Source organism: Oryx dammah, unplaced genomic scaffold (genome assembly GCF_014754425.2).
Source record: "Oryx dammah isolate SB20612 unplaced genomic scaffold, SCBI_Odam_1.1 HiC_scaffold_2, whole genome shotgun sequence".
Classification (NCBI taxonomy): domain Eukaryota; kingdom Metazoa; phylum Chordata; class Mammalia; order Artiodactyla; family Bovidae; genus Oryx; species Oryx dammah.
Genome location: NW_024070186.1, coordinates 97,484,145 through 97,500,140, shown reverse-complemented (window position 1 = coordinate 97,500,140; position 15,996 = coordinate 97,484,145). Strand labels below are relative to the sequence as shown.

At 43.8% G+C, this 15,996-nt stretch overlaps 1 protein-coding gene across 31 annotated transcripts in view; it reads right to left on the bottom strand.

Annotated features, from left to right (window-relative positions):
- Positions 1-15,996, bottom strand: part of ZBTB20 (zinc finger and BTB domain containing 20) — an 838,376-nt gene that overhangs the window by 39,712 nt on the left and 782,668 nt on the right. For 20 of the 31 annotated variants that reach the window (XM_040224195.1, XM_040224181.1, XM_040224152.1 and 17 more), the window contains 2 exons: positions 15,059-15,159; positions 5,776-6,510 (listed from right to left, as the gene is read on the bottom strand). In XM_040224195.1, the coding sequence (XP_040080129.1) occupies positions 5,776-6,004 (229 nt within the window). In that variant the 5' untranslated portion in view covers positions 6,005-6,510; positions 15,059-15,159. The remainder of the gene's footprint in view (positions 1-5,775; positions 6,511-15,058; positions 15,160-15,996) is intronic. The other 11 variants (XM_040224331.1, XM_040224318.1, XM_040224324.1 and 8 more) reach the window with 2 other exon arrangements.

The following is a 15,996-nucleotide window of genomic DNA, read 5'->3' as shown; positions in this document are numbered from 1 at the left end:
GTTACATCAGATGTTCTATTTACTGTTTAACTGATATGGAATCTTATTAGAAAATTAATAGAAAGCCATAAGATAATAACGATCTGTAGTGACTTATTTCATCCCATTTTGGCTCTATTTCTTCTGCAAATTAGTGTGACCCCAAAATGTTTTCAGGATTGTCCAACTTGTCCTAAATTCCATAAATAAACTCTTTCAGAGGATGCTGTTTTTTGCCATGTCTCTATTACAGTTCTTCACAGATGGACCATTTTTGTCCTTCCAAAGTCTAAGAATAACTCTTTCAGTTATCAAGACATACCAAAATCCAGTTCAGCTGCTCCTGTGGGATTCCAGTTAGTTTAGACACATCTGCTGAGATACACGCATTTGAATCCAAATGAAGCTTTTGTTTGATGATACATTTTGAACATTTACGAAGGTTTTTTGGGGGCCAAAACGTTTTTCATTTTTTTGGCACTCCAAACAGAGATCTTCAGTTATAAACACTGCCTTCTGAGCACCTCCAGCAGAAATCCAATCTTTTCATGCGAACAGGTGCCTCAGGAAGTTTTTGGAAGGCTTTACACTGAATCAGCTTTCTGATTGGAAACTTTCTGAACACGCAGTCAAATTTGCCAAAGAGACCTTCAAACTTGCATGAGTAGTTTTCACTCATCCAGACATACATTCACACTTACAGACAGCCCTAGTGAAAGCAAGTCAGAGCTCTGTAAAACTGAAGTCTTTCTCTTAAAGGGTAAATACGACACACAACCAAACTAAACAAAAGGAATAAATACATGACAGAAGAGAGAATGAATAAACAGCAAGAACCTCTGTTCAACTTCTCCATAAGCATGTTCCCCTTAAATTTACTTTACCTGAGAGTTTAGATGACACATCCCTTCAGTAAAAATCCACCCTAGTTTCAAATAATGTTCCAAGCATTTGTGTTCTTAAAGACTGTGGCTGGGGGGGATGGCTACTAATTCTTTTCACTAACAAACGTGTTCAAACAGTTCTTTTTGAAACACTTCCTTCTCTAACACAAATAGGTCAGCCAGATTCAAATCTGAAGGAATGAAAAACTACTCCCTAAATCAAGGGTTCTTTGGAAAAACTTCTATTTTACCTGAGTCCCTACAACTTTTCTTTTCCAGTTTGAATATAAACTGAAAAGCCGTTACAGAGTAAGACAGCTTTTGAAGCCTTACGCCTGAACAGTTATTACAGAGGAAAATCACTTCCCCATTGGGCATGCCCGGAATTCAGGGGAAATCTGCTTTCAAGTTTGTCTGATGGCCCTGGACCAGATGCTCCAAGGTGGCCAGAAACCTTTGTCTACACCCACTTAGCAGATTTCTGGCTCTTTATCAGGAACTAAGAGGTTTATTTGCAGAAATGAATCATTTCCTTCAAAATATCCTTTACCCTATTTACATGCTTGCATATTCCTTCCATTTTGTTTTCCCCCTACAGCTTTACTAAGGGAATTAATTATCTAGAAGAACAGGAACATACAGTAAGTACATCTGAGATACAGGATGAGACACAGTATGTCATCTATTAGGCCTGGCTAAGACCAGCAGCTGATGCTAAATGGGAAGGAACATGCACCAAATGTTTTTTAATCACAAAGTTAGTAATTAATTGCTCTTTAAAATACATTTTATGCTTCTTTCTGTCTGTGTACATGAAATACACATTTATTACATGCCAAAAATGACAACATTATGGTTTAAATGTGACTGGCATGGAAGTCCGGAAATCAGAGTTAATGTTCCCACAGCAACTTTAATTCTGTCCGTGTGCACATGTAGAGCTCTAATCGTCTTCCGTTCTAGGATAATACGTATAGATGGTTTGGGAAGGGAAGCTCAAGACCCATATCCTCAACTGTAGTTACTGGAAAAAAACAAAGGATAAAAGCTGTGCTCCTGTCCACGTACGTGGATAAAAAACAATGTCCTCGCGCCGGGTGTTGTGTAATCCGGGAACGAAAGAATCCGCTGTGATGTTGGCACTCAGGGGACAGTTTCTGTTGCTGTGGGAGCCTGAACTTTGCATTTCCTGACTTTGGGGTAATTAAAATGTCAGCCTTAATGTGGCATTAATGGAGTTTGTCATAAAGAAATCCTCTTTGTTTTGTTCTCATAAAAAATTGCTTAAAATTTCATAATGAACCAAGTGTACTAAAATCTTCAGTCTGGGGGACTGACGCAAAGGTTTGGGAGGGGGAAGGCCAAGTGAGGCGGGTGGCCTGAGGGAGCAAAGGAAGGGACCACCCGGCTCCTCCCTCAACAGTGCTTAGCCCCTCAAGATTCATGCTACCTACAGAGCTAAAGTTAAACCCTCCCACACAACAGTTTGGTAATGTGTAAAGGTTAAATTAAAAATAAATAAAAACTGTTAATGCATAAGTGCATCTTGGCAAGGACACAACAAATGAGACAATCTGATGAGGCCAGTGCAAGACACGAGAAGGTAAGTAACCACAGATGTCAGCTTCCAACAAAAACAAAGACATCAAACTACGTCCTTCCAAAGTAGGGAGGTGGCTAAAGGGGGTGGGGGAAATCGCTCCTCCATCTGGAGGAAGACACAATGGAAGTGTCTGTCACATGTACATGACTGAGACGTGCTAGGCTTGACAGTTGTCGAGAAAGGTTTTCCTGGGAAGAGCTCCGACTGCTCGCCTGCCTTGGTTTAGCCCCACTTCTAGGTTTAAATGGAGTGTTTAAATGGAGAGCCTGGCTCCGCCCATCCTCAGCCTACGCAGGGGGAACTGTTCTGCCAGACGCCTAGGGGTTCGATGCCCTTTGCATTCCGAAGCTCATCTTAATGGCTCCCGTTGCCATCATCTGCATTTGTTTACCAGGAGATTGTTAGAAGTGGTGAGGAGGTGACACTCTTAGGGGTGGTGGGGGAATATTTCTAGGTGATCATAGTGGGCGCCCTGGCAAGCAGCACATGTTTCGGTAGTGATATTAACCCCATCACTTCACCAAGGAAAGCATTTCTCAGCCATATTCCCTCTTGCTTTGACTTTTACTGGAATCTTTTGCTGGATTTGAAGTGGCTCAGCAGGTTAAATAGCCATCTGAGAATTTCAGAGGTCACACTTGTCCTTTTTTGCTCCAAAATATGGGCTGTGTTTTTTAGAGGTAACAGCACCATGGGTTGCCCACTCTGACCAGTTCATACGCAGAACTGACTTTGCATTCATGGGGATGCTTATCCATTGTGTTCCCGTTACCAATATGAATAGTTGCACATTTTCAAGAAACCTGTTTCGAGCCAGGAATACGATCTCCAGGCTCGGAACAGAGAATTCAGGCTGCTCACAGTGACGGCAAATCCACAAACATCCCCCTCCCTCCTCCCCCTAATTATCAAGCATTCATCTATACGGGTGTCCATTTTCTCAGTTTTCTCATCTGTAAATTGGGAAGAATTATAATGACTGACAGAAAATGGTCATTAAGCCATGCCTAAGAATAATTTTGCCAAACACATGACAAATAAAAAGGTGCTATAAAAATTCAGGCACTTGCAAACACTTAGAACACCACATACTGGTGGAATGTTTCTGAAGTTAAAGATACTAACAAGTCAAGGGCACTATTTTTAAATGCCCCAAATCTGTTAGTTCTAAATAGAAACTGAATATTTTACCTTAAAGAAATTAGGCTTTTAAATTAATCTATGGTAAGAATGACATTTGAAAGTAAAAAAAAAAAAAAAATTCTCTTGAATGCAAGAAGAGCATCCAAAAATTTTAACAGCTTAAAATAAATCTCTTTCCTGTCTTCTCTCAAGCAATCTCCAAATGGACAGATTTCTGTGAATCTTTCCTCAAAACAATTTTCTTCTAAGTGTAGGCTCAAATCAGGACAAACTACAATCCAAATATATTTGGCGAAAAGTATAATCAATTTAAACAACAGGTTGAAGCAGAAAAGACCTACACATCTTAATGGCAAAATCAGAATGACTTTCTGAACAGCTGGAGATTAGGTTTCTCCTCCCTATTTGTTCCCCTTCCAATGGCATTCAGACCTAACTGAGCTCAGATCCACTAGCTTCCTCAGGGTCACCAAGGGGCTGCTCCTTGTACATATTTCATGTTAATGCCACGGGCTGGCCAAAGAATGCTTATGGTAAAGTATAATCAACAGCCCAGTGCTATTTCTTTCTATTCGGCAAAACATTCATTTGGCTGTAACGGGATTTCTGGGCTAAGGCCGTTCTATGTAATCCTCCCCATAAGCTGTGGCAGATAGCCAGACGTTGGAGGCCTGCATGCAGGAGCTCCAGGCCCTTCTCCACAGGAACAGGCTACCTTCCTGGTAGGTAGGGACAGTGCGCACATGTCTATAGGCACCGTGCCATGCTATTTTCCAGTTCTTCCTGTAATTACTATTAGGCTGGAGACTGCCAGGCAAGAAGGCCAAGAATGTTACTATTTTGACGGTCCACCGAACACAGTCCCCACTTCTGACCCCCAAGTTTCTCTATGGAATCAGCAGCTTGGTACAATGCACACAGGTTGCAGAGACTTGGCTCTTGTTATTTCTCGTTTCGTTTTCTTGTGACAGCTGAAGTGTGGTCTCAGCTCGGTCATGAGCAAAACAAGGTGGGGTCCCTTTATCTAGAGGCTATTATGATGAAGAAAGTACAGAATGGAATGTCCCAGCTTCATTCACCTCTCGCCCTTTCTGCGAAGTTTTATGTTTGCTTTGTCAGAAAAATAACAATAGGAGATTTAGAATCTCATTTCCTAATTAATAATTTTTGCTTTGTGGACAGGATAAATGGAGTTCTTTTTTGAAAAGAAAACTTTCTTGGTCTTAGCTTGATCCAAAGAAGAAGACTCCAGCTTTCTGCCTGACATCACTGTGGAGGCCAGTTCTGAATAGCTGTTGGAATAAAAGGAATATTCTTTCCCAATGGACTCCAAGTTATCCTACCCCCTTCCATCGTCAACACACGTGTTGCTCTCTCTCTGAAGAACTGAGCTATGTTTCAGAAAGAGAAAATATCTTCTAAACGTGATTTATCAACTTTCTTAAAATAGAATTTGAAGAAGTGACTCTCAGATTAGTGGGAAGACAGCGAAAATAAACAGCAATGGAGTGATTTCAATAGCGACAATCTCATTAAGCTGCCCATTTCCAAATTTAGCCCGTAGGCAGTTTTTTTAATTAAAAAATATTTTTAACCTGAGTTCTTATTGGCTACGTGAAGTCTGGGTGGCTTCTGAATTCTTGGAAGCCATTCTCTTTTCTTCTGTAAATTTATGCTGTCCTTTAACCACTTCAAAATAAATTAAAAACTGGAAAGAGAAATTCAGCCAAGCTACAATAACTAATGCAAAGCTGACTTGTGTTATGTAATTTCAAAATGGAAGTTTCCTTTTGAGGTCCATATTTGGTCGCTGAATTTCGTCATGGTGGAAGTACCAGTGTTCAGATCACGGGGACAAAAGAATAATTAGAAAATAGCAACAGGGCTTCTGCTTTTGAGTTAATGTTATGAAAGAGAATGCGGTTCATGTAATTAATTCGCCTTTTGAGGCCAAATGGCTGGTCACCTGGTTTTAAAACACACTCTAGTTTTGAAAATATAGATGTTAGCTGACTCAAAATGGTGGCAAGTTACTTTTGGCTCCTTTGGAAGACCAAATGGAAACAGCTTGCTCTGGATGCAGAAAAGCCTGAGCCGGGGGGGGAGAAGCCTGCTCCAAGAACCGTGAAGACACCATCACCTCAGTGGTGCAAGTGGCGTACTCACAGTCAGATGACCCGGGATGAGCGTGCGAGTTTGTCAGTGACTGTGTCGAGTGGATGAGGGCTGGGCCTGGGGACAAAACAGCTTCAAAGTTCAGGCAGGGAAGGCCCGGCTTGGCGCTGGATCCACCCGGCTGAGTAATCTCATTCTCCTCAGATGCCTTCTGGTTTTCAGCTGTCTTGGGTTTCTTCCTGAAAATAAACAAAGGGCCCTTTGAAGGAACTGACTGCATATTTGGGAAAAGGCATTTTTAGAATCTGTTAAAGATAACTTGATTTTTTTTTTTTTCTGAGGGGGGATGGGAAGGAGTCCAGTATGTCCCTTGTTTTAAAACAAGCTGATTCTTGTTTTTTTTTTTTTTCCCTCCAGTAATGGCCTAACTGGGAACACATGAAAGCATATGGGCCAAGCAAACAGCACCACATTTGGACTCTGTTGGCTGCATAAAAAGACCCTGTCCCAGAACTTTAGACAGCTTGAGCTACGTATGGCTGACATTATCCAAGAAAGCATCCTTTCTTCCCCCCGTAAGAGTTTTAACATGGTCTGGAAAAATACTAGTGGAGGCTTTACCGTTCTAGCATTTGTCAGGAAGCTTAGAGACAGGACCCGTGGAGTAATGGGAGGAGCACTGGACTGGGAGTCAGGAGACTTGAGCTATGGTACTAGCTGTGCCTCTAACTTGCTGTGTAGCACTTGGGCACCTCACTTCACCTCTCTGGGCTTCAGTTTCCTCATCTGTAAAATAAAGGGCTTGGATTAGAAGGCCTTAAAGGTTCCTTCTGGCTTTCAGTTTCTATTCATGGAACACATTACAGAACAGTCAACTTTCTTGCTGTTATTAGATTTTGTTTTAGATCAACACATAATTTCAAATCACAATCTAAACTTGTAGGCTGTACCAATGAGAGGGATAGTGATGAAAAACTGTTAGAGCAGCAAATGAAAAGTGAAAAGAAGAGCTGAGACTCCAGCAGGTAAGGAAGGAAGATGTCACATAGAGATCATCTATTCCAGCTCTACTCATCTGAAGCTTAAGAGTCCCTTTTAAAAAAATAATTTAGTGCATGATCCTGGAGTGCAGGAGTGTGACTGTGTGTTTGGGAAGAGAAGGGTGAAGGGAAGTAGAAAGTAATTGTGATTTGGGACCAGGAATAGGAAGTAGCAGAGCTCAGCCATCAGTCAGCTCCTCTCCCTAGGACCGTGCAACTGACAAAAATGAATACATACTTAGCTTACGCTGCATGCACCCTTGGCCCTAGTCAAACCAAATTATTTGTCATACTCTGAACACCATCCCACCCACCCCCACCAGTTTCCTTGGCTCTAAGCTTTTTCTATCATCATCGTATAGTGAACAGAAAAAGTATTTTTTAAAATATTTTCTGGTAGAAGATTATGTGTGGCACAGAATTTGTTGTAAGTGGGTCTGTTCTCATGTTTCCCTTGTTTCTCTACGCATGGCAATGGACTTGTTACACAGAATATTTTGTATTGAAATTTGTTGTGCTGGGTAGTTAAATCTGCCCTCGCAGAATATGGTGTTATGAATTAGCATGCTGTGTTTCTGGTCCAACAGGTTGTGAAATCAAATCTGCTTTTCCAGAGGGCAGGAGGCAGAGATGGCACGGTGAAGATGAAAATAGAGGGAGAGCGTTTAGACATATTTTTAGGATGGAGGAAGCCAATACAAAAGCCACAAACTGCAATCCTTTACTATTGAATGGTGACTAAGGGGGGAACCTCCAAATCTTGAGTGTCTATGTGGGCCTCTAGGAAGTGGTTTCTGGTTTTCAGTGTAAGGAAGTGCCCCACTGCTTTTTCTTCATGAAAACCAGCCCTCTACAGTCCCTATTTCTCTCACCGCTGTCTGTCGCCAGGCTTGTTACCGTGTTGGACACCTCAGGGTCACACATCTTCCTCGGCCTTAAAGCCATTTTGTCAAGTCCTGACAATTGTGCATCCATCAGAGTTTGCACACCTGTGTTTCCTTTCCGTTTGCACTGCCATCACCTTAACACTTTTTATTTAGGCTGCTGTGTACTTTCTGACTCCCATCCTCCTTGACGTCTCTACTGCCACAGCTTTGCCTTCACTGATCTGAATGGCCGTGTCAGGCTGACAACTCCAGGTGAGTTCCATGTATATGAGACTGCAAACTCTTTGAGGGTAAAAAACATCATAGTTATTTTTGAATTCCCTGTGTTCACCCATTCGTTCCTTCTTCCTTCCCTCCACCTAGTCATTTATTCATGTATTCATTCCACAAACACTTACTATGTGCCTGCAATGTGCCAGCATGGGCTTGGAAATAAAACAAGCCTGGTTTCTGCCCCCCTCCCAGATCTGCTGTCTAGTGTATACCGTGAAGCAGAGTAGCTTAGACAAAGCTGTCATTCAATATAGGTTTGTTGATGGAATGAAATTGAGTTAAAATTAAAGTATATTTTGAGAATAGTTATAGTCTGAATCCAAATTAAGTTTCCTACTCTTTATCCAGCAGGGAAATCTACCTTGACAGGCTGTTTTCCTTGGAATCCATGAAGTACATTTGATAAGAGCAGGACCGTTATGCCCACTAAAGCTAGGCTGGTTCTCATGGGTCATTTAAATATCGAGATGAAACACTAATGACAGACATCACTTAACATAAAAAATTTATTCCTGATGTTCATAAATAAGGTCTAGGCTAGTTTCAGATGTACTAATTTCCTTGGTTTCTTTCAGGAAATTGAAGAAGCCGTCTTTCAAACGTGAGTGTATGGCCAGCCCACCAACATTACTCTTTAATTTTAACTTTGCAGAAGTTGTATTGTTCTTTCTATCGATGGCATCGCTTCCTTCTCTAGATTTGATCCTGCCTCCCACCTTACATCTTGCATCATACCCTCCTGTCTGTCATCTCAAGGATCACCTCTGGGGACCATTCATAGCACAAAGACACTGAAACCATCTCTACGAATGGAGGATACTGAAAACTCAACCTTTTGGCTCACTCCTTCATTTGCCTAAAATCCCTTTACTTGTTCTTAGACCACTGGGCTATTTCCCAACTGCACATACCAGAGAGACATTCACTGACCTTAGAAACAATGCGTTTTCCATCTCACTCTCTCTAATAGTGGACTCCTTTTTCCAGAGCTGAGAAACTCTAAAACATAGCAACCATCTACATTTAGACATGCACAGGTGCTGTTATTTTGACCCTAGTTTTGCAGCTCATATTTTATTGAGGAGGATAAAGGAAGTCTTGTAGTAATTAACTGAAAATACCTTCTTTGGTCTTGTAAAAGAATTACATGAACATGGCATATTCGAGGGCAAGTCTCACCAAGCCTCAGAAGCTGTGTACTAGTCCCTGGAGCCTTTAGAGGGCAGCAGCACACCAGCTGACTCCAGGCAGCGTGTCAGGCAAACTCCCCACCAGACCAGAACCTTCCTCCTGGTCACCATGCCAAAGGTTGGTTTGCCAAGCTCTCTGGCCGCTTAGCTCCCTTCTTTCTTTTCTGTCTCTCTCTCTCCCTCTCTCTCTCGCCTCCCACTTCCCACACTCCCTCTCCCTCCCTCCTCAATGTTAAAATTATACACTCTGATGAAGTCGCCCCTCAACCGGAAAATGAAAGCTCCAATGAAAAAGTTAGACGAGCCAATGACAACAAAGAGAGAAATTGGGAGAAAGGGGAAAGGGGGCTGGTGAGGGGGAAGGATTTAAGAACAAGAAAAGGGCAGATGTTTCGTAAATATATGCAAAGCAAAATTGGGTGTACCCTGAACATTTCCACAGAGAAACAGACCAATCATTGTGCACTTCCTCCCGCCACACTGGTGGAGCTCTGCTTTCAAAAAAAAAAAGAAAAAAAGAAAGTGTGGCCACAGGCACCTGCCTTTCAACGGTCAGTTCTGACATGCTGACTATCTCCCAATTATCCAAAGAGAACAAAAACATTTTCATCGCCACACAGCAAACACTTCTGTTATGAGAAAAAGGCTGCTTCGAGGAGTGGGAAGGCGATTTAAGGTGACGGGCAGTTGAGCTGGCCAGCAGGACCTACTGGTATTTAACTCTCATTGTGCTGGCCAGGACAACAAGTTTGGGGCTGAAACATAGCAGTGAGTAAGGTTGTGGGTGATGTTGGCTCTTTCCTTACTAGACCATATTGTATGTGGCAAGAAATATACATGAAAACATATTGAGGAGATGGTAGGTAATAAGCCTGTTAAATGCATGGAAATTAACTAGATTGGTGGCATTTGATGTATAGATTTCACACTTCTTTGCACATATTGCACACATACAGCGATGGCAATGCTCTCTGCAACATATGGAAAATAAATATTTTATCTCTGTGAGCTATCATCAGTCTCCGGGGGCTGCTGAGGGAGAGTGTTCTCTTCACCAGTTTTCTCTCTTCACTGGGCTCCCACCTTCTCCTGCACATTAACATGCCTTCCACTCATCAGTCTGGTTGGGTGGAAAAGAATTAGAACCCCTTTTTCATAAATACTGAGTCACTGGATCATGACAATTTTGACCCCTGCCCCGCTTGTCCCCCATCTTTTTGGTGTGGTGATTGTTTCCTTATTCTGCTTCCCAATAATACATGGAAGAGGCTTAGTACAGTATTTGGGGAGGAGGGTACAGGGGAGGTGGTGCCTCAGTGGGGGCTGGTGGTAGAACTGAGCTTTACCATCCAGTAGCTGTGTACCTGAGGCAGATTCCTCTGCCTCTCTGGGCCTCAGTTTCCTCATCTGTAAAATGGAAATAACAAACATTCTAGGGCTGCTATGCTATGCAATGCTAAGTCGCTTCAGTCGTGTCTGACTTTTTGTGACCCCATGGACTGCAGCCTGCCAGGCTCCTCTGTCCATGCAAATCTCCAAGCAAGAATACTGGAGTGGGTTACCATTTCCTTCCCCAGGGGATCTTCCCAACCCAGGGACTGAACCTGGGTCTCTTGTGTTTCCTGCACTGGCAGGCGGGTTCTTCACCACTAGCACCATCTGGGAAGTTGATGCGAAGATTAAATAATTCCTGTTGAGTGATGGGCACAGCGCTGGCACACGGTCAGTGCCCTGGGAGGGTAGCTCTTTCACAGAGTGTCAGTTCTGCAGTTTTCATTTCAGCTGGAAGGAGGCAATTCTTTTATTTTAGTCATCTTTTAAAATATCTAGATTTGGGCAGGGGCAAATGGACTATAATTGTAGCAAAGGCAGAAAGAATGCTAGGATAAGCAGTCTCCTCTTCAACACTTTTTTTTTTTTATGGTATCACCCTCCTGACACCTTCTTTCTGTTCATGTGTTTGTCATTGCTGCTACTACACCATTAGCTCCTCTTGAAGTTGGGGGTCAAGCAAGCTACACTTGGCCTAGAGAAGCCCATCAAACCTGAGCACTATGGTCTATTCATAGAAACCAACCTTTGGCACTTGAGCTTATCACGTTTTCTTACAGTTTATCCTTTCACTGCTTGGTCTAATGTTCTCAGATCCATTTAAGATGTTTTCATGATTAAAATATTTTATTCTTTCAATTTTTTTAACCTTCTTGGCAAGGTTGATTTACAGTGTTTTTCAGTATATTTCTCCCTCACTGTATCAGTCAGGATCTTGGCAAGAAACAGATGGCTGAAAGGTTTTAACTGAAGAGAGTTTAATGAAAGGACACTCTACTGAGGTACAGAGGAGGTTAAAGGACCCTCAAGGGAAGTGATGCACCAAGGACTAGCAACAGTGCGAGGTTGTTAATCTCAGCTTTAAACTGCTAAACCCAGGGGGTGAGGAAAGGTATGAAGCTCCCCACATCCAGTCAGAACTGGAGTTGGGAAAGGGCCTGACTGAGAAGCACCCTGACCCTACTCTCCTGTCTCTTGCTAATGCTTCCTTTTGTTGTTGTTGTTCAGTTGTGTCCGACTCTTTGTGACCCCATGGACTGCAGCATGCCAGGCTTCCCTGTCCTTCACCATCTCCTGGAGTTTGCTCAAGCTCATGTCCATTGAGTCAGTGATGCCATCCAATCATCTCATCCTCTGTCGCCCCCTTCTCCTCCTGCCTTCAATCTTTCCCAGCATCAGGGTCTTTTCTACGAGTCAGCTCTTTGCATCAGGTGCCAAATTACTGGAGCTTCAGCTTCAGCATTAGTCCTTCCAAAGAATATTCAGGGTTGATTTTCTTTAGGATTGACTGGTTTGAACTCCTTGCTGTACAAGGAACTCTCAACAGTCTTCTCCAGCACCACTGCTTCTGCTAAGTCATGTCAGTCGTGTCCGACTCTGTGCGACCCCATAGATGGCAGCCCACCAGGCTCCTCCGTCCCTGGGATTCTCCAGGCAAGAACACTGGAGTGGGTTGCCACTGCCTTCTCCAGTGCACAAAAGTGAAAAGTGAAAGTGAAGTTGCTCAGTTGTGTCGGACTCTTCAGGACCCCATGGACTGCAGCCTACCAGCTCCTCCATCCATGGGATTTCCCAGGCAAGAGTACTGGAGTGGGTGCCATTGCCTTCTCCCTCTAGCATCACAGTTCGAAAGTATCAATTCTTTGGTGCTCAGCCTTCTTCATGGCCCAACTCTCACATCTGTGCATGACTACTGGAAAAGCCATAGCTTTGACTATATAGACCTGGTCGGCAAAGTGATGTCTCTGCTTTTTAATACACTGTCTAGGTTTGTCATAGCTTTTCTTCCAAGGAGCAAGCATCTTGTAACTCCTTTTGGCCAAATTCAAAGGTAGCCAGAGAAAAAGGAAGCCTGGGTGTCGTAATCTGGAAACGTCGGTCTCCTGGGCCATGTATCAGGGCAGGGAATGTTCTATAATTTTGCATGTGTGTCAGGGGTGAGGGAGGGATGAATTAGCATACTATTTCTCCCCTCTCCATATCCTTTACCTTTTCTCCCATTATACTTTCCAAAAGGAAAGACACAGCAAACAAAATGAAAGCAATTCTCTCTTAGTGTCCAAGTGCCTATTCTGTCTATTTGCAATTTATGAAGGAAAAAAAAACTGAACCTCAGCTCTGTGAGAGCAGGGATTTAGGTTTGTTTTATTTGCTGCCATACTTCTGGTCCCTAGAACAGTGCCTGGCACTTGGCAAATACCCAGTAAATTTTAGTTGACTGAGTAAATATACTCACGTCTGCCACACCAGACACTATACATATATTATCTTTTAGTCATCGCAGCCATCCAGGTAAGTAGGCAAGTTGCTGAGCCTGGTTGTGCAGGTGTTATGGGAGTAGGTAGGTTTTAAAATCTAACACTTACCTCCTCTCTACTCACCCTTCAAGTCTTGAGACTCCAGCCGGGTATTGTAAACACATAAAAAGGGGTTCATTTGTAATTAGAACACATTTTTATACCATACCGGGTTTCCCAGGTGGTGCTAGTTTGTAAAGAATCTGCCTGCCAATGGAGGAGACTTAAGAGATGTGGGTTCGTTCCCTGGGTCAGGAAGATACCCTGGAGGAGGAAACGGCAGCTGCGGGCTGCCCGTGTTCTTGCCAGGAGAATTCCATGGCCAGAGGAGCCTGGAGGACTGCAGTCCACGGGGTCACAAAGAGTCAGACACAACTGAGCCTCTGAGCGATGTTTATACCATATTCATCTTACTGAATGAAGGTTTTGCACCATGCAAGCCTCTGTAAGTTTTATTATTATTTCTCTTTTACATATGAGGCAGCTGAGCTTCTGAAAAGCAAAGGCTGCAAGAATTAGAACCCAATGTCTCCATCCTCAAGGTCCCGCAAATCATGAATACAGGCACTGGTGTTCGGCACAGAGGCTCCCTTGTGGGCTTCCTAGAAATTTTTAGGAAATCTTAGGTCCCAATTTCTGTCCTGATTCTGGATTCTCCAGAATCTTTTCCCTCCCAGAGGACAAACCAGGCTGAGACTTTGAAACCAGCTGTGTCCTTGTGTTTGTGGTACCGTGCTCTGTGATGGAAACAAACTCGGAAAGCTGTCCGGATGTGGGGACTTCTAAGGCACTCTTCCGCTTGAACTTAAGGGTGACAGTGTTTACACAAGTAAGTTGCTCACATGGGTACAGAATGAGGACACTCTATTTTTGACCTTTTGTCATGTCTTTAGTCCCCAGTCTCTCCAGCCCATTAGTCTTGTGGATCAGTCTGATAGTTCCGGTCTCCATTCTGGCCAGGCAGGCCTGATTCTCATCTACACATCCACCACCACCAATTACAATCCACGTGACTGACGGTGTTAAAGGTAGAAAGCGATGCAAAACAAAGCAATCCAAACCCTGACTTCCTCCTCTTTGGGTCTGATTTGTGCCCAGAGTAGCTAAAGACATAGAGAATATGAATGTGAAAATCCTACCTGAAGCCTGGGAGAAATGTTAGTTTCCTAGGTTTAGCATTTTCCAGTAACAGAGATGTCTGTAAAACACCATCCCATTACCTGCCTCACACCATACAGGAAAACGAGCAAGTACAACAACCAGCATGAGTTTTTGTTTTAAAATGTATAATTATTTTGCATGCATTGCCTCTAAATAATTTAAAGTTCTGGCTTTTCTAGTGAAAGAAGGCATATATTTATCTGTTACTTCTAGCAATGATTAATCAAAACTTGATGTCACTCTTTCATCAGTATTTCCTATTGGTGTCCAGCTCCTACCCCAACTTACTTCTTCAACTTGACTTGCAAGGGTTGTACTTCTCCTATGTAAATGTCTGACTTGAAGGGAACTCAATTGAGTACCCTGAGCCTTGCATCCAGAGGGCAGAGCTGACCTGGGCACAGTGGTTTAGAGATGTGGCTGAAGGAGCCCACAGACACAAGGGTGGGTGTTGGCCCCTTGGGTAGCAAGGAGACCACAGCATGGGGGCACAGACAGGCAGCTACATCACAGGTGGACATGAGCACAGAAAGCTGGCTCACAAATGTGACCAGGGCAGCGTGAAATGACAAGCTGCAGCAAGATGCAACAGCGCTGCACAGAAGGGCGATGAGAGGCAGAGAGGGCTGGAGCTGCCACGGCTTCAGGCCAAGGCACAGATGACCCAGCAGAATAGCACCGGTCCCTGCAAAGGGCATGAGGCTCAGCCCAGCCACCTGGGAAGCAGGCACGATGCTGCCCAGGGCTTGCACTGCAGGCTGGAAGCTGAGAACCAGTGTGGGCACCTCAGGACTGAGTCTGGTTACCTCACTGCATCCAAGAGATGAAGCCATCTAAAATTTCATCTGCTGTTACAATTGTGAGTGCTTTTTTTTTTTTTTTAAATTAAACAAAGTGAACTGAGAAGCCTTTCATTGGAGGCATAATGTACTCACAGTAGTTTTCAAATAAATGGTGTCACTCTTCAGGTAAATCACTCCAAGGCTTGGGCCTAGTGCAGCTGTTCATTGGGGCAGGGAACACAGAGTGGCTGCATCTGGATCAGACAAGAGACAAACAAAAATAAGGCTGTCAAAGGAGGAGGCGATGGAGATCACTAGTTCTGAGAGAGCCAGAACCCTCGGACTTGGTTGAGAGTCTGGTTCCGCATTTTGCACCAGAGACCTGGCAAGTCAGGGGAGGGAGACTGAGACCGTGTTGTCCAGACCCCATTTTCAGCATTTCTACCCGACTGTCTCTCTGGTCCGAGAACGTCAATAGTACCCGCCAGTACAGATGGAGATGATGAAGCTGACACTGGAGCTGACGTTGGTCTTAAGTTGGAGCTGAGCATGAGGGTAGAGCAGTGGTCCCCAACCTTTTGGCACCAGGGACCAGTTTCGTGAAAGACAATTTTCCCATGGGGGATGGTTTCAGGATGATTCAAATGCATTACATTCATTGCTCACTTATTTCTATTTATTTTTATTTCTGAGCTTCTCTGGTGGCTCAGACGGTAAAGAGCCTGACAGCAATGCAGGAGACCTGTGTTCAATCCCTATGTCCGGAAGACCACCTGGAGAGGGAAATGGCAACCCATACCAGTATTCTTGCCTGGAGAATCCCATGAATGGAGGAGCCTGACGGGCTACAGTCCATGGCGTCGCACAGAGTTGGACACGACTGAGCAACTAACACTTTCTAACACTCCTTTATTTCTATTATTATTACATCAGCTCCACCTCAGATCATCAGGCATCAGATTCTGGAGGTTAGGGACCCCTGGGGAGGGGAAGCGGGGGCGGGGGGCGCAGGGCGGTGCCCCTCCACCTGGCTACAGCTGACTCCTCCAATGCTCATTTCCCCTCAGTCTCTCCCTCTTTGTCGTCCAAGA